Genomic DNA, 15,979 nt, shown 5'->3' on the forward strand with positions numbered 1-15,979 from the left:
AATTTCCTTTTGCAGGATTCCAATTTCTACTAAATCCCAGGATACTAAGAAAATTCTAATGCTAGACAGATTAATGGAGTGTCCTTTTAGATTGTTTTCTGTATATTCTCCATACATTAGACTATATAATCCAGTTTCTCCATGTACAGTGGCAGTGACAGATCACAGCATTAAAGAACCAGCTTAGGCCTACTCAAGGTATTATAGCCATCTGAAGCTTGAAATAAGTGTTCTGTGGAAATGTTTCCCCAAAGCCCCAGTCATTACTTATGGGCCTTATTAATCAAAGGTATGTCACTTCATTTCTTCTGACCAGTATGAGAACTCAAACTGTCCACTCAATTTTCATTACAACTCAGTGATTGGGGAAACTTTATAGCAAGTACAATGGTTGAGTGTACCTATGACATTCATTCTGTGTCTACCCCAGGACTTATCCTACCATTACAATTAAAGTATTAATAAACTGGTTCCCTGAAATTCAGGTCTTTCGATGTCTTATTTTCATTGTGATTAAATATGAGAGGGATAGCTTGTCAGCCCAGAAGCAAAACAAACAAGCTATCCCTCTCATATTTAATCACAACGAAAATGTTTATGGCAGTCAGTCCCAACAAAATTATATATTAAGTATAAATACAATTTTAAAGTAGTACCTTGCAGAAGTTCTAATTCACAATTGTTTTTAAAATCTTTCAATAATGTAACAGGTAGTCTAGTCAAATTCCCAAGCCCATATTACACACCAGTTTAGTAAAATAGTTTATTTTTACATTAAAAATAGAATTTTCAAAAGGTTTCCAATTACATCTGTGACAAAGCATCAATCGAGAATAAAAAAACTCAGCAAAATCTGGAATTTTCCACTTTTCAATAGGATAACATTCTACAATCCACTTACACAGAACAATGTCTCCAGTGAGTTCAGATAAATGAAGTGCAAAACCATAGTAAGTACAATTTTTAAATTTTTACAGAAGGAAAGGACAACAAATGTTGAAAACACTGATATTTTTAGGACTAGTTCTTAAATGACTGAAGATCACTAAGAACTCCTGCAGTCACATGCTACTTTAGAGTTTGTGTTTTACACATGCTCTCTTCAAAACAGTAAACACTTTTTTTTACATCTATCTATAAATATACAAAAAAAATCCAAGCAATGTTTTTGAGGTATTTTTGCCCCTCAATCCTTTGTTTATCTGAGGAAGCTTAACGAGAACCCTAGCCTTAGTTAAAACCAGATCAAAGAGTTCTGCTAACAATGCTGAATAGCATCATTCTGTTCTTGATGAATGAACATTAGGACATTAGTAACCATGAGGGTTACTCCATCCATTGCTTGGCTCCAATTAAAAAATACATATATCTTAAATACATACAAATTAACTTACCATCTTAATAGTTCACAGTCATGCTACAAAAAGCTGCTTGATCAAGTTCGGCTAACAACTTGTTTTCTTTTTTTTTTCTTTTTTAAACAAAAACAATTGTGAAATCATAGTTCAGAAACTCCACTCAGTCAATATGTGCAATTAAATTAAATTAAACAAGCCCAAGACTCTTATGTTCCCTGACAAATTAGGTCAAACTTTCCCCTCTCACCCATCCCTTTCTCAATGACCCCATTTCATGTACCCTGTTGAACTTAATTGATAACTATGATGCATTCAGAAAACTCTAAACATAACGAAACTCAGATTTGAAATATCCATCAATTATTCTCATCACTAAATCACACAATCATTAGAAAAAGTACTGCATATTTGTTAGTTTTTCGCTTCACAGCATCGCACATTGCAATAAAATTATAACAAAAAAAACTGGTTTAGGACAACTGGCCACAGTCCCCAATGAAGATCTTTTTGGAGGGCCTCCCATTTTTGGAGCCAAAAGCCTCAATTTTTTTCACTACATCCATGCCTTCCTTTACACGTCCAAAGACGACATGTTTGCCATCCAACCTGTAAAGTAAAATAGAAGAAAAGTCAAAGAAGAGTTCCATGGTGAGCTTTCAAACTTCACTTATTTTATTTTTAAGCATATCCTATATGTGCAGAATGACAAGCATAGCTAATAAGTGTCAGACTGCTAGAAAAAGAATACTGCCCACTATTTAGAAATCATCCGTATTTGTGTTAACAAGAAGATGCTCTCAGTTCCACTTAGTTTATCAATTTCTTTGGGATGCAGTTTTCAAAGAAAATGTTAGCATAAAAATCCAGCTTCCTTCTTCCCAGTTTTATTCTTAGCCTGGCAATTTTGATTTAGAAACAAATCAACTCTTCCAAAAAGTTACTATTACAGCATTTAAAATAGGTTATAGACAGGGGCATCAATGTCATCAGATCACAAAAGCCATTCCTTGACTTATGTTTTATGGATATGTTATTTACCTTTTTTGATTTTTGTTTATGCTAATATTCTTTTCCTAATTTTTATACTTCACTATTTTTCTTAAACTTCATTATTTAATTTCTATTACAAGAAAATACTTGTATCAAAGAAAAATATAATACCAAAATTAAGAAACAGTTGAACAATCATAAATTAAGGAAAAATTCTTATGGTATTACAAATTAGACTCAGAAAATAAGAGGGGAGGAAAGGAGGGGGGGGGGGGGGAGGGAAAGCAAGCAATAAAAATAGACCAGCATATTCAAAATCCAAAAATCAGCAGATTGGCTCAACTACCAGCTAAGGAAGTGGAAGAAACATTTCCCAAACAAAAAACTTTTCAACTGCTCTGGTTCAAAGAAAATATTCCACATTATCCGAATTCACAAAAGTACTGATGACAAATGCATACCCCCAATAGCTAAAGTATTGCAATGCACAGCAACAAAGAATTTCAGACACTCGAGTAGTCTTTGCAAAAACCCAGTCTCCGACCCATAAAAAAAGTCTCCTTGATTTTACAAAAATACGAGTGTAGCACTAAGTTAACATCTTGCTCAAAATCAAAAGAGCTCAATATAGCCCTTTCAAAAATATATCTTTTGAATACATGACTGATATTTCAGTAGAATTAACCACCTCAGATAGTACTAAGGAAATACGCTTAGTCTTACTCCCAAGCAGCTAAATAATATACTCTGTTAATAACAGGATAAACTTAGAGATTAACACTTCAGATAGATATTTTTCAATAAAATAGTAAAAGGAACTGACTCAGAACTTTTAAAGTCAAAATTGTCAAGTTTATATGCTGTAATTCTCTAAATGTTCCCATCTAAATGCTACATTACTCCTTAGGCTAAACATCTTTAGTAACCATGTCATATTGAGACTTTGTTGTAAATCCAAATCCTACTATTCCAGTTGAGTTTTAATATTAGAGAGAAACATTTAAACTCTTCACATGCTGCAAGGCAGGCCAAATAGAACAGTGTGTTACCACCTCAGCCTTTTACAGTCTTATGGGGAGAATTAAAGATGAGGCCTCCACGTCCAAGGAAGCTCCAATGTCCTGCCCTAAGTTACGTGCAACAGAGCTCCCCCACACCCAATGCTGACCCCGTGGGACCTCTGCTCACCATGCCAGAGGACCCGCAGCTGTGCCAGCCTGCATGGCCTGAGCATAGACATCGTTCGCCTACTCAAACGCTCCTCCAGTTGTGGCAGACATTGGCTATCAGAGGGAGAAAAAAGTGAGACCTAGCCCAAGCTGTCCCGACTCCTCCCCACCAGGTTCAGCCACTGGGACAGTCTCTCTTGTTGGAACTGGCCGTGTCCCAAAGAAAGATGGTAAGGTCATCTGGATCGCAGGCACTTAAGACTTCGATCTTCCCTTCTTGCGTCAGGGCCCCATCTTCTGCTAAACCAACACAAGAAACGCAATCCAAGAGTCCAAGATGCCATGTAGGGACTATGCCACGACGCTGCTTCATGGTTTTAAATGATGTTTGAGCTTTTGTGTTTTAAGTGATTTTTTTTATTTTTATGTATAATTTATAAATGCCTCTGTACACCACCTAGAAATGTTGATAAAGTGGGTTATACATTTATAAAGAAAGTCAAAATCAGAGTGGGCTACAGTCCTCTCAGCCCATTTCAATTGATTATAGAAGGACAGTAGCTGGCAGCACCAGTAAACTGGTAACACAACTGCTTGTATTCTGCCAACTGCTGGCCTGCCCAGCAGCAGACACACTCCCATCCTCTATGCCTCCAAGTAGTCTCTACAAACCAATCCCCCCACCCTTCAGAGTTTATTTCTTCTCCTCCACACTCCCCTCCCCCATGGACTCTTTATCCTTCCCCATTACAGACTTCCTCTCTTTCTCCCCACCATCTCTGTGAACCTTCTCTCACATGAGGCAGACTAGCTAGTCTTGTTCCTGACTATCGGGCAGATACAGTAAAAATCGCGGGAGAGCTGGCGCTCGCCCACTCTCCCGGTGCGCGATACAGTAAATAAATTTATTTAAATTAGGGTCTGCGGCAAAAGAGGCGCTAGGGACACTGGCGTGTTCCTAGCGCCTCTTTTTCGATAGGAGCGGCGGCTGTCAGCGAGTTTGACAGCAGACGCTCAATTTTGCCGGCGTCTGTTCAAGCCAAGTGATAGCCAAGGGTTCGGAAACCAGACGCCGGCAAAATTGAGCGTCCGGTTTTCAACCCACGAGCCTTTTTTTTTTTTTTTTAAACTTTTGGGGCCTCCGACTTAATAGCGCCATGATATTAAGTCGGAGGGTGCACAGAAAAGTAGTTTTTACTGCTTTTCTGTGCGCTTCCCCGGCACCAGCAGAAATTAACGCCTACCTTTGGGTAGGTGCTAATTTCTTATTTTATTATTTATTTTAATTTTTTATATACCGGCATTCGCGATGGGAGTCGCATCATGTCGGTTTACAATTAACAGGGTGTGACAAGAGGAGAAAAACTTAGAACATTAACATGTGATATAAGAAGAAATAGCAGTTACAATAAAACAGGGACATAAAGTAACTTGGAAAGTAAGGAAAGCGATAGAAAATTAACAATGTGAAAATTAACAATGTGAAAATTAACAATGTGATAAAAAATGTTTCTTAAAGTAAAATGTGCGGTTTGGGTGCACGTTTTCGACGCACTATTACCCCTTACTGAATAAGGGGTAAAGGTAGCGCGTCAAACGCGCGTCCAATCGTGGGTTAATAGTGCGCTCCAGCGGAGCGCACTGTACAGTATCGGCCTGGTAAGGTGGCAGCAGCATGCAAAGGAGCATGGACAGAGGACTGAACTAGTGCATAATCCCACCCTCCCCTGCCTTCCATATAAGGAGAGGCAGGGCCTAGAAGTATGCCAGGGGTCCTTCACAACCTGATGCCACTACTGCCGTCAGAGCCAGGTAGGCCAGGCATCTGGCTCGGGGGTTGTGTATTTCACACCCCTGGGTTAAAAGAAAACTCTTCCCCTTTTGAAAATATATAATACACATGAAACAGTAATACTCTCGAATACTTTTTTTTTTTTTTTTTTTTTTAATTCCCTAAGTTGCTCCTATGCAGCTCCTCTGTATTTCTGCTATCCAAAGGGTTAGCTAGGGAGTTAAAAATTACCTTCCCACTATGGCTATAAATGAAATCATATCCTGACTAAATCTATTCAAAGGAAAGAAGGGGGAAGGGAGAACATGAGATTCATTCGAATAACTCAAAAAGGTATAAATAATGCAGAAGAGTTAAGCAGGTTTCAGTGGCAGTAAAGTTCTATAATAAGGCGTAGTATGGGACTCATGATGCATTTCTTCATAGAAAAACTGGATGCCTGCCAAACAGCCTCCTGCAGATGGAGGTACAGTCAAAACAGAGTTCAAGAAAGCATCAAAACAGAGGATCCTTGGTGGAGGAGAAGAGATCAAGTAGGGTCAGTGTTACTATTCTGGAAGGGAAAATGGGCAGCGAGACAATTTTCTGACCACTGGTTCTGGAACTTGGCAATGTGGACCTTTATTTGGCCACTAGGTGTCACACTATTAATGGCTGGACTCCCTCCCCACCAGGGGCTGTGAATGCTGCCTCAGCACCATCCCTAGCTCTGGCCAGTCCAGGGACCAGAGTCCCATCCTGGAATCAAACCCAGGCCCCTTTGCATGGCAACATGCACAGTACTGCCACTGAGCCACTGGAAAAGAGAAACAAAAATAGGTTGATAGAAGTTACCAAAATATCTAATATAAATTAGAATGGAAACAAAGAAGCCTTAGGAATAAGAACAAAGAACAGAAGCAAAAAAAGGGGCAAGATTTCTTAAACTTAATTCAACAGTTTTAAGAATTTAATTTCAAGTATTTCGGGTAGTTCCTTAATGGATCAAGTAAATATATATGTATTGCAGATTCCTTCATTTAAAAGCTACTATACTTCAATTTTAGATAGATACTTATTGCACCAAGATCAGAGCCTGTTCCCATAAGTTTGATAAAAAAAAAACAAAAATTGAGACATTAAAATGACAATTAGATCACACTCTTGCAGACTCAATAGGTACAAAGAACAAAACAGAATTAGGTTTAACAGCAATAATGTAGATCCTTGATTATAGGATATAAAACAGAAATACAATCATTAAAACAAAACAAAAAACACTTACCATTCAGTTTGTATAGTACAGATGAAAAACTGAGAGCCATTGGTATTGGGCCCTGCATTGGCCATAGATAAAATACCTACAGAAAAAATTCAAGAAGGTCACGTGGAGATGCAGAGGAAATTACATGACATGAAACTGAAATAATTAACATTACAACTTAAAACTCCATCTTACCACTCTTTTGAGGAGTTTTTTTTTTCCTATGTGAAAGCAACAGCCTGCCGGCTGCTAAATAAATCCCAATATGCTCAGTGCCCCCCCAATGCAATGTTCCTGTGACCCATCTGTAATCTCCTCATTCAGCAGCACTTTCACTTTGGCCATCCTAGTAGAACGTGCACAGTGCAGTGTTACTGCACCAGCAAGGCTGCTCTTCTCTCTAGCCAGAAACATCAGTCTGCATGGGAATGCCCGCTCATCGTGCAACTATGGGAGGTGGAACGTACAGGCTGCACTGGAGGGGTAAAGAATCCTGTGCAGTGTGAAATGGATTCTACTGCTCCCTGCAAGGCGCTTGGAAGCGCCATGGAACATCTCATCTTTTTATTAGTGGACAACCAGGAAGTCACATTCCACTTTCAAACTATCATTCACATGATTTGGCAAGAAAAAAAAAAAAAGCTTTTCAGTAATGCTAAGCAAGTGTGTGTAGGGTGGAGCAGTGACCCAAGAGACCCACACTAGGTACATGCTACAGAAAGTATTCAGACCACCTGTGGGCATTTTTCAAAAAACAAATTATTCCCAAAATGTCTTAAATAGAGCCTGGTAACAGTAAACCAGCAATTGTTCATACATTAAACAAAAAAAAAAAAAAGAAAGAGTTTTGGTTACACTATTGATGCAGACCAGGGGTCCCCAAAGCATAGCTCACATCCAGCCCGCTGAGCTTGTTTTTCCAGCCTGCCGTACATCTCCTGCCAGCAGAGTTTTACTTCCTCCCACCTCCCTCCCCCACACACATAGCTTCACCATTGTCAGCAGGGCTGAAGGGGATCCCAAGCCCCACCAGCCAAAAGCAATGATGCGCGACAGCTGAGAAACCGGTAAGGCTGGTGACTGAGCACAACCTACACAGCCATGGCCACCTATGTAGACGGAAACAGAGAAACAAAAAAAATATTCCAGCTACCTTTCACCTGCTACAAAACCTAGGAGGAGGGAAGGGCAGAAGCAGCACACAGTCCCACAAAGTCCAAGCTCAAGGCGTAGTCTCTGGGTGATGAATATGTGATCGCTCCAGGACTCCTTCATTGTAGGCCAATTGGTGGTGGTAGTGGTGGCTGTGGCTGGGACGCTTCCCAGGAAGAGGAAAGTGGATCTTAGAAGAGAACAGTGCAGCAGAGTAGGAACGCCACTGCCTCAGCTCAGGGCCAGTTGTCACACATGGTAAGATGGGGCCAAACCCCCAGCAAACTTAAAATCCACTTTCCATCAGCACAAAGCAGACAGCATGCAGAGCAGGAGGCAGCGCCAAGGTCGCCCACAACCCCATAAGAAGAGGGGAGGGGGAAGACATATCCCCACACCGCCATCCACCCACCTATTTCTCCCCTGATTCCAATTCTCCCGAGGGGGGGGGGGGGGGGGGAGAACTGATGCTGGAGAAGGGGTGAGGCACGGACAGGATTCCCGGAACTTGGCATCCCTTCCAAAAAATATTAGCGACACCCTCCCTGCCACCTGCCTCCCAAAACCACCAAAAGGGCCAGACATGCCACCCCCACCCCAACAAACTCCAAAAGGAGGCGGCCACCACCTTTCCCCTCCCCACATCCCACGTCTTGAAATGTCCTGGGTGATCCTTGTTGGGAAGAGTTTGGGGATCCCTGCTGAAGACAGAGATCCAGTAACAAGACATATCCAGAGGAGCTGCCAGCAGGACTGCACAGGTTGTGATCTGAGAGTGTAACTTATATGGCATGCATTCAGTCTAATCTCCTCACATCTTCCCCCCACCCACCACAAAAAGGTGGCACCCTGAATGCTTTTAATACAAATCTGTTTGTAGGAGAGGAGACAGCAGATATTTACCAGGTTCTGTGTGCTTCAGGATGAAGTTTTCATCAGGAAACCTGCTGCCATAGATGGATTTTCCTCCTGTTCCATTATGGTTTGTGAAATCACCACCCTACAAATGCAATTACATTTTTAAAGAGCTCTTGGGAAGTAATCTGAATACACACACAGCACATTGCCTGAGTATATTTCTACACCACCCATAAGCTGAAGTTCCTACAGGAGCAGTTCAGTCACAGTGTTATGGCGAGGCCATTTCCTGTGTGCACAAAATTTGAAGAGAGCGCTAAAGTATCTGAGATGGTTTCAAGTGTTGCTGTGCCCCATTGAGGTCTCCTTGTGCCCCACATTAAAAAAAAAAAAAAAGGAAAAAAAGAGAAAGAATAGAATTATTTAGGCACACAGTTTTACATCTTTTAGAACTATCTGCTAGCTTCTGCTGGCAACGTGTTTATAAAGCACAAATGGGAAAGCAGTAGATGCAACAGCCTGAATTATGCAGCAAGCAGAAATCTAGGTGGACTCAGGAAGGAGCACACTGAAAATTAACACTGTTTTCTTAAAAATAAAAAATGAATATAGAAAGCTGAATAGAAAAAGGAAGACAATGCCTCCCTAATTTAATGGCTCAATCTGTTGCTTTTCAGAAACTGATTCGGCCAGTACTGTAACCAGATTGGTTGGTTGTCTCAGCTTCTTTAGTAATCATGGCTGTAAATGGGATTTCTTTACGTAATGCAGGTTTTCTTTATTGTGTTAACCTGAAACTCAGCACGCCTTCTTGTATTACACACTCTAGTCATGTGCAGGTTCCTGATTAATCCCATAAGTGTTCGCACTACATGTTGATTGTTTTGCAACTGGTAGGTTTTCAGGATTAGACAAACTGCCCCTAGCTATTAATGAACTGCCTCAACTCTCCTGTCATATCAAACACTTCCTACTGGATTTGCTAGTTTCAGCTCACTATGTTTATCCAGAAAGCACAACCCCCCACTGACTCACCATTTTATGAGTATTTTCTTTCACAATACCACCAATTATTTTAGTTTCTCAATAAATCAGCCTTACTCTTCTGTCCTGTTTTTCCAGTGATGCTATAATCTAGCCTCTAATAGTACAGAACTCCACTACTATGAGAAGTCACGGAAAGAAATTGGAGAAAAAGCTGCTCATAAGGGCAGCTTCTGCTATTCACAAAAAACTCTTCTTTACACCAAACATGAAGGCAGCATGATATGGCAAGGATTTAAAGGAAGACCATTACATTCTGTGTTAAAATATTGAAATCTAGTAAACCTTTTTGAGTTTAAGAATACATTTACATCAAGTTTTGTAATGTAGTGTGGTGGCTTGTTAGTCCATATGGATATCCTGAAATAAAGGTCAAGGTAAGAGGGGAGAAAGAGAGAGAGAGGGGCTGACTGTAAAGAGTCACTGACATGCTATCTGTGTACCACCGTAAGAGGGGACACTCAACTCGGGGAGAGTTTGAGGAATTAACTGCAAATGAGCATTCAATGAAGAATTTGATGAAAGGTACCAACAAGAGGAGTTGATTTGTACAATCCAGCCTCTAGCTAGCTTTCATAGATTTAAAATGAAAGAAATTCTTCAGTAAATTCACATTTGCAGTTCATTCTTCTATGTATGGAAAATCACCCCCCCCCCCCCACCAACCCTGAGTTGAAAGTGTCCCCTCTTACAGTGGTGTGTATATATAAATAGCATGTCTGACTAGAGTCAGTCTCTCTAAATAAAAAAAAATAAAAAAAAAGTTCCCCAGTAACGCAAGGCTAACATGGGTACAACGCACAGAAAAAGGTGTAATTATTTCTAGCATCCAAAAGTTGATCGGTAAAAGGGGTTTCCTTATTAATACAATGTATTAATACCGGTAAAGCCCGACTCTGGCCGAGTTTCGCTCATATGACTGAGCTGCTTCAGGGACTACAATAATTATAAAACATTAAACATGTAAACAAATAATTACTTTCAAATTGCCAAATCATAAAAAAACACAAACATAGAAACATACATACTTGCAAGATATCAAATCATAAGAAATACAAAATTAAAAATAAAGTCTCCAATTTAGAAAAACACGATAAATATAAACACACCACACATACAAAAAGTTTTGGAGCAGTGATATCACATACATAGACTTGTTACGAACGCTGAACATTTAAAAGTACCTGAGATTTGACAATTTGAAAATTATATTTTTACATGTCTTAATATATATGTTTTATAATTATTGTAGCCCCTGAAGCAGCTCGGTCACATGAGCAAAACTCGGCCAGTCGGGCTTTACCTGTTACCACACATTGTATTAATAAAGAAACCCCTTTTACCAATCAACTTCTTTTGGTTGCTACTTCGCTATATTGAGTCTGCTTCTGTGTTATTTCTAATATTAAATCCCATGTTACTTTACTGTATTCCACACTAAGAGACCCTCATTTCCATTAACTCCTCCCACTTGCATACTAACGCACGGTGCACTATTTATCACATGCGTTAGGGCTCTAATGCGAAATATATGACCCAGTGAGTTAGCAGAAACAAAACACACCGTCTCCAATAATCCTCTTCTCTTATTTCCCTCTTGCATAGGGACTAGAGAGAGAATCAGTCCTCCTTCAGAGAGATTGTAATCCCCCCCCAATCCTCAAACAGCTCTTCTCTAGGTAAGTAAATAGGTATCAGGCAACCTATTTGGTGGCACTGTCCAGAAGTCCAGTATCAAATTCCTGGAGCTATGGCGCTTGCTGGACATTGGCCAGTTGCCTGCAAGGAAGGAATAAGAATTCCCCCACCTTGACTTCTATACTTAACTCAAAAGGACAGACATATTCCTTAGGTCAATACAAGGTGCTGGTCAGAGTGGGAGATTCCTGCTAGTGGTTCTCCCTCAAAACCTCCTGTTACAGAGAATCTCCTTAATAAACCTCTTGCTATGACGACATCAATATAACACCAAAAGCAAAGGTTACGTGACATCCCTTAGAGCATCTCCAAAGGCAAATTCCTAGTGACCAAGACCTGATTTAGAGCCCCCGCCCCCTCACATACTGTTGGTCACACTCGCACATGGTGTTCCCTACCCCTCCATTCGTGACCTTTACAACTTACAGCTTTGAAAACAAACATGACAAACGAAATTCCTAATTTACTTGCATATGTGGCAATGTCATCCCTAGCTCAGTTTGCACGGATGCCATAAAGGGTGCATGGCTCTCCAAAGCTAGTCACAAATGTTTTCAACTAGCTTAATTTAAAAAAAAAAAAAAAAATACCACTGACAACTGATTGGGTTGATCTTTACTTCTGCATTAACTGTATAATAGCTTAGAGATCTCCAAAATGAGTTCAGTTTTGTTTTTTTTGTAATGCATTTTTATAGACTAATGTACCATATGGGGACATTTTCATACTGCTCGCATGGCTGCAAAATCCACCAAGGTTTTTAACCTGAGGACTCTGCACCATTTTCAAAGATAAAGCAGCTGCTCACTATTTGGAAACTACCTAAAGACAAAAAGTATCCACAGTAACTTGCGCCTCCTCTTTCTGTAGATACTTTTTTTCAGACTAATACAAACACACACACACACTTCTGAAAGTACAAACATAGCATGCCCTGGAACACCTCAGCTCACCGTGGGTAGAAGCACGTGTGCTGGGGCCGTATGCGCGTGCTTTTACCTACATACAGGTTGGGCAGTTTGTAAAGATCCACCACTCTTTACACACAGAAATATCTGAAAAAAGGCTCTCCATATATATCTCTCCACAGAAATTGGTCTCAGTAACTGTTTCAGTTTAAAAAAAAAAAAAAAGTTGAAAAAAGTTGGCAGAGGAAGAACATTTATAGGGGGACACCCCATCCTTTCCTTGGTGGAGAAGATGAATGTTCTCTGTCGCTGGCTCCCAAGTTTTTGGGCTGGTTGCTAGATCTGAAGAAAGTGTCAGGGCCTGTCTTAAGGTTTACCTAGTCTGATCGGTTTCATTCCTGGCGCAGTGCTTAGACTCCAGTAAAGTTATGGCTTTTTTTCCCCCCCCCTCACTTCTTTATATCCAGGAATCCTCTGTACTTATCCTGTGATGTCTTGTATTCTGTCGCCGTTTGCCTCCACTACCTTCCCTAGGGGGCTACTCCATTCATTCACCACCACACGTTTTCCCTAACTAAACCGTGATGGTGTTACTTGAAACATAAGAAAGTTAAAAATGAAGGCAGTCTTATTACCTGGCACATGAACGAAGGAATCACTCTATGAAATGTTGACCCTTTGTATCCAAATCCGCTTTCTCCAGTGCACAGCGCTCTAAAGTTCTCTGTATCCAAAAATATAAATATAAGCTTATGCAAGTTTCAACATTCATTACAAATTGATGTACAAATAATTCGATCATCCTGTAGGCTCCAGTAGTGCTGGTATATTTTATCTACTGCAGAGAGATAATTTCCTGCATAAGGACACTGGTCACACAGTGAACATTTCAGTGACTGGACTGCTGTTATCTCATTCAATTTAACCAATTACTAGAAACATAGTAGAAAGGTCAAAACACTGGACAAGAGAGAGGCAATGGGGGCTGGGTCTAGAGAGTCAAGTCAGTCCGGGTAATATGCTACCAGCCTCTGTTGTTTTTGCTGGTCCAGACTAAGGCTGCTACCCCTCAGGGAGCACTCTGGTTCCAAAACAAGAAGTAGGCAAACCATCCACCATAGGGATGAGCAGTGTCACTTGTGTACCAGCAAGGAAGAGTTTCACACTAGAGGAAGTCTCCCTTTCAGCTCTCAACCAATTTGGAAATCTCAAGAGCCCAAGGTAAGAATTTCATGGAGGGAAGAAAATAGTAAGAAAAACAAACAAAGAAAGAAAAAAATGTAAAAAGTGTTAAGAACTCAGAGAAAAATCCTCAGGAACATTCTAGCCAAAGTAGTGACTGAAGAAAAGAAGTAAAACTAAACTATTTAAAAATCTCTAAATAATAATCCCTTTGTTAATGGGCTCTACTAAAAACTGCTCTAATTCCAGCAATGTGCAACTATCAGGTGAATTTTCAAAAGGAGTTATGCATGTAAATGTAACATACTATTGTAGCAATCTTCAAAAGTCATCTACTCTAAAGTGCACTTACACGGTTAAATCCTATGGACAAATCAATTGCCTACATTGTGACAATTTTCAAAAGCCCATTTACATGACTAAAGTGCATTTTCACTTGTAAAACCCCATTTATGCGTGCAAGTGCTTTTGAAAATCAGGCCCTATGAGAACTAACTTTAAATCTGTGATAAGAAATCCTGTCGAAGTCCGGTGTCATGAAGTACCAGATCTCTAAAGTTACTAGGATGATGGGTGCTGAAGTGAATGCAACAGCATGTTTTGATGGAACCGAGCTTCTTGAGAGGTAGCAGAATCGGCCTTTAATGCTACTATTGAACACTGGTTCAATACCAGCACTTTGGTTTATCGGAGTAAGAAATAGTGATTCATTAAATATATTAAATTACGCTCTACTACATATTTAAAACAGATCTCCCTTCTTGTTTCTCCTGAGGTTAATCAAGAGTTTTCGTATAAACTTTGGCCTCAATGAAGTTGGGTGCCCTGATTACCAAACACTTATCATAAGCTTTGTTTAAAATAAACTAAACTTTTGCCCTGCACAACAGTAATTATTAGCAATCTTGTAAAGCCATCTTGGCTAGTTCTGATTGAAATCCAACATAGCCAATGTGTGGTTTGCACATAGCGAACCAGAATTCATGTATAGTACTCTTAAAAATCAATCAGTAGAACAATTTTACATTAAAACCCTTTTGCAGCATGGATTCAGGACTTTGCAATATTCAGAATGCATTAGAACTAAAAGTAAGATGTCAGATTCTTGCCTTAGAGAGTGGAGGAATAGCTTAGTGTTAGAGCAGCAGCTAAGAACAGGAAACCAAGGTTCAAATCTCACTGGCATTCCCTGCGATCTTGGGCAAGTCACTTACTACTATATTAACAAGATGTCAAGCTTGGATATGGCAGTGTGAATGCATGAGAGGTAAATAACCTGTTTTTGTTTCTCCAGTTAAGTTGAACACATGTGACCAGCTGGAATGTCTTTACAATGGATATGTTTGTTTTGCCATGCTGAAAATATGGTTTGTTCTTTTTCCTTTTTGTATTACTCTATATTGTTGCATGAGATTCCAATAAAAATTACAAAAAGAAACCACCACACAAAACCCAATGTAAAGCTAAGCAGATCACTTAACCCTTTATGGCCTCAGGTACAAACACACAAGCCAATGCAGCAATCTGGGTGTTAAAATGCTGTGCATTGGATTTTAACGCACAGCTTTAACGCTCAGATTTGTTATATTTTTAAATTCCCAATGCCGCAAGCTAATGATATGCTAATGCAACGGGAATAGAAAAAAAAAAGTGGGCTGCCTGTAGAAATCACATTCTAATCCAGGAAGGGGAGGAAGAACGTCCCTGATAAACAGATTGGCTCCGGGTGGCAGGTGCTGCCACTTAGCAGGATAAGTCGGTACTTATCTGGCTAAGTAGTGGCAAACTGCGCCAGATAAATCAATACTTATCCATGAAGTGTGTTTGCCTTTTGTTTTTTTCCTTTTTTAAACTCGTTTTAAGTGCCAACCCAGTAGGGCTGGAAACATAATTCCAGGGTCAGAGATGGATTTAAGTTTCCAGTGCTAAGAAAATCCTGGTCAGCCCAGCACACCTCTTTGCCAAGGAGTAATGCTTAGGGATGTGCATTCATTTGCAACGAAATAGGAAATATTGTCTATATTTCCTATTTCATCGCAGTTTGGGGGGGGGGGGGGGTAGACGATAAGAAAAACGCACAAAATTTCATGGGTTTTCCTATCGTTTTTGGGGGCCTGAAAGAGCACATTAAAAAAACAAAAAAAAAACCCCAAACCCACCAACCCTTCAAATGTAATTAATTGCAACCCCCCCCCCCCTCAAGACTTACCGAAAGTCCCTGGTGCGATCTCCCTCTTTCCGACCGTCGGCTGCCACTAATCAAAATGGCGCCGGTGGCCCTTTGCCCTTATGTAACAGGGGCTATCGGTGCCATTGGTCAGCCCCTGTCACATGGTAGGAGCAACGGATGGCCTGCACCATTTTTTAAGATGGCGCCAGCCTTCCATTGCTCCTACCATGTGACAGAGACTAGCCAATGGCACAGATAGCCCCTGTCACATGGTAAGGACAAAGGACCACCGGCGCCATTTTGTTTACTGGCAGCTGACGGCCCAAGAGTGGGAGATCGCTCTCGGGACTCCCGGCAAGTTTTCTTTTTGGGGGGGGGGGGGGGGGAGGGGGTGGTAGTTAATTAAATCTGAAGA

The 15,979-nt window shown here is 40.4% G+C and overlaps 1 protein-coding gene across 2 annotated transcripts in view; it reads right to left on the bottom strand.

The window, feature by feature from the left end:
* Positions 1–749: 749 nt before the first annotated feature.
* The window catches only part of PPIF (peptidylprolyl isomerase F), a 37,418-nt gene continuing 22,188 nt past the window's right edge, over positions 750–15,979 (bottom strand). For both annotated transcript variants that reach the window (XM_029609494.1, XM_029609495.1), the window contains exons 3-6: positions 12,848–12,936; positions 8,608–8,704; positions 6,574–6,649; positions 750–1,964 (exon numbers count right to left, since the gene is read on the bottom strand). In XM_029609494.1, the coding sequence (XP_029465354.1) occupies positions 1,829–1,964; positions 6,574–6,649; positions 8,608–8,704; positions 12,848–12,936 (398 nt within the window). In that variant the 3' untranslated portion in view covers positions 750–1,828. The remainder of the gene's footprint in view (positions 1,965–6,573; positions 6,650–8,607; positions 8,705–12,847; positions 12,937–15,979) is intronic.

This window comes from Rhinatrema bivittatum, chromosome 7 (genome assembly GCF_901001135.1).
Source record: "Rhinatrema bivittatum chromosome 7, aRhiBiv1.1, whole genome shotgun sequence".
NCBI lineage: Eukaryota > Metazoa > Chordata > Amphibia > Gymnophiona > Rhinatrematidae > Rhinatrema > Rhinatrema bivittatum.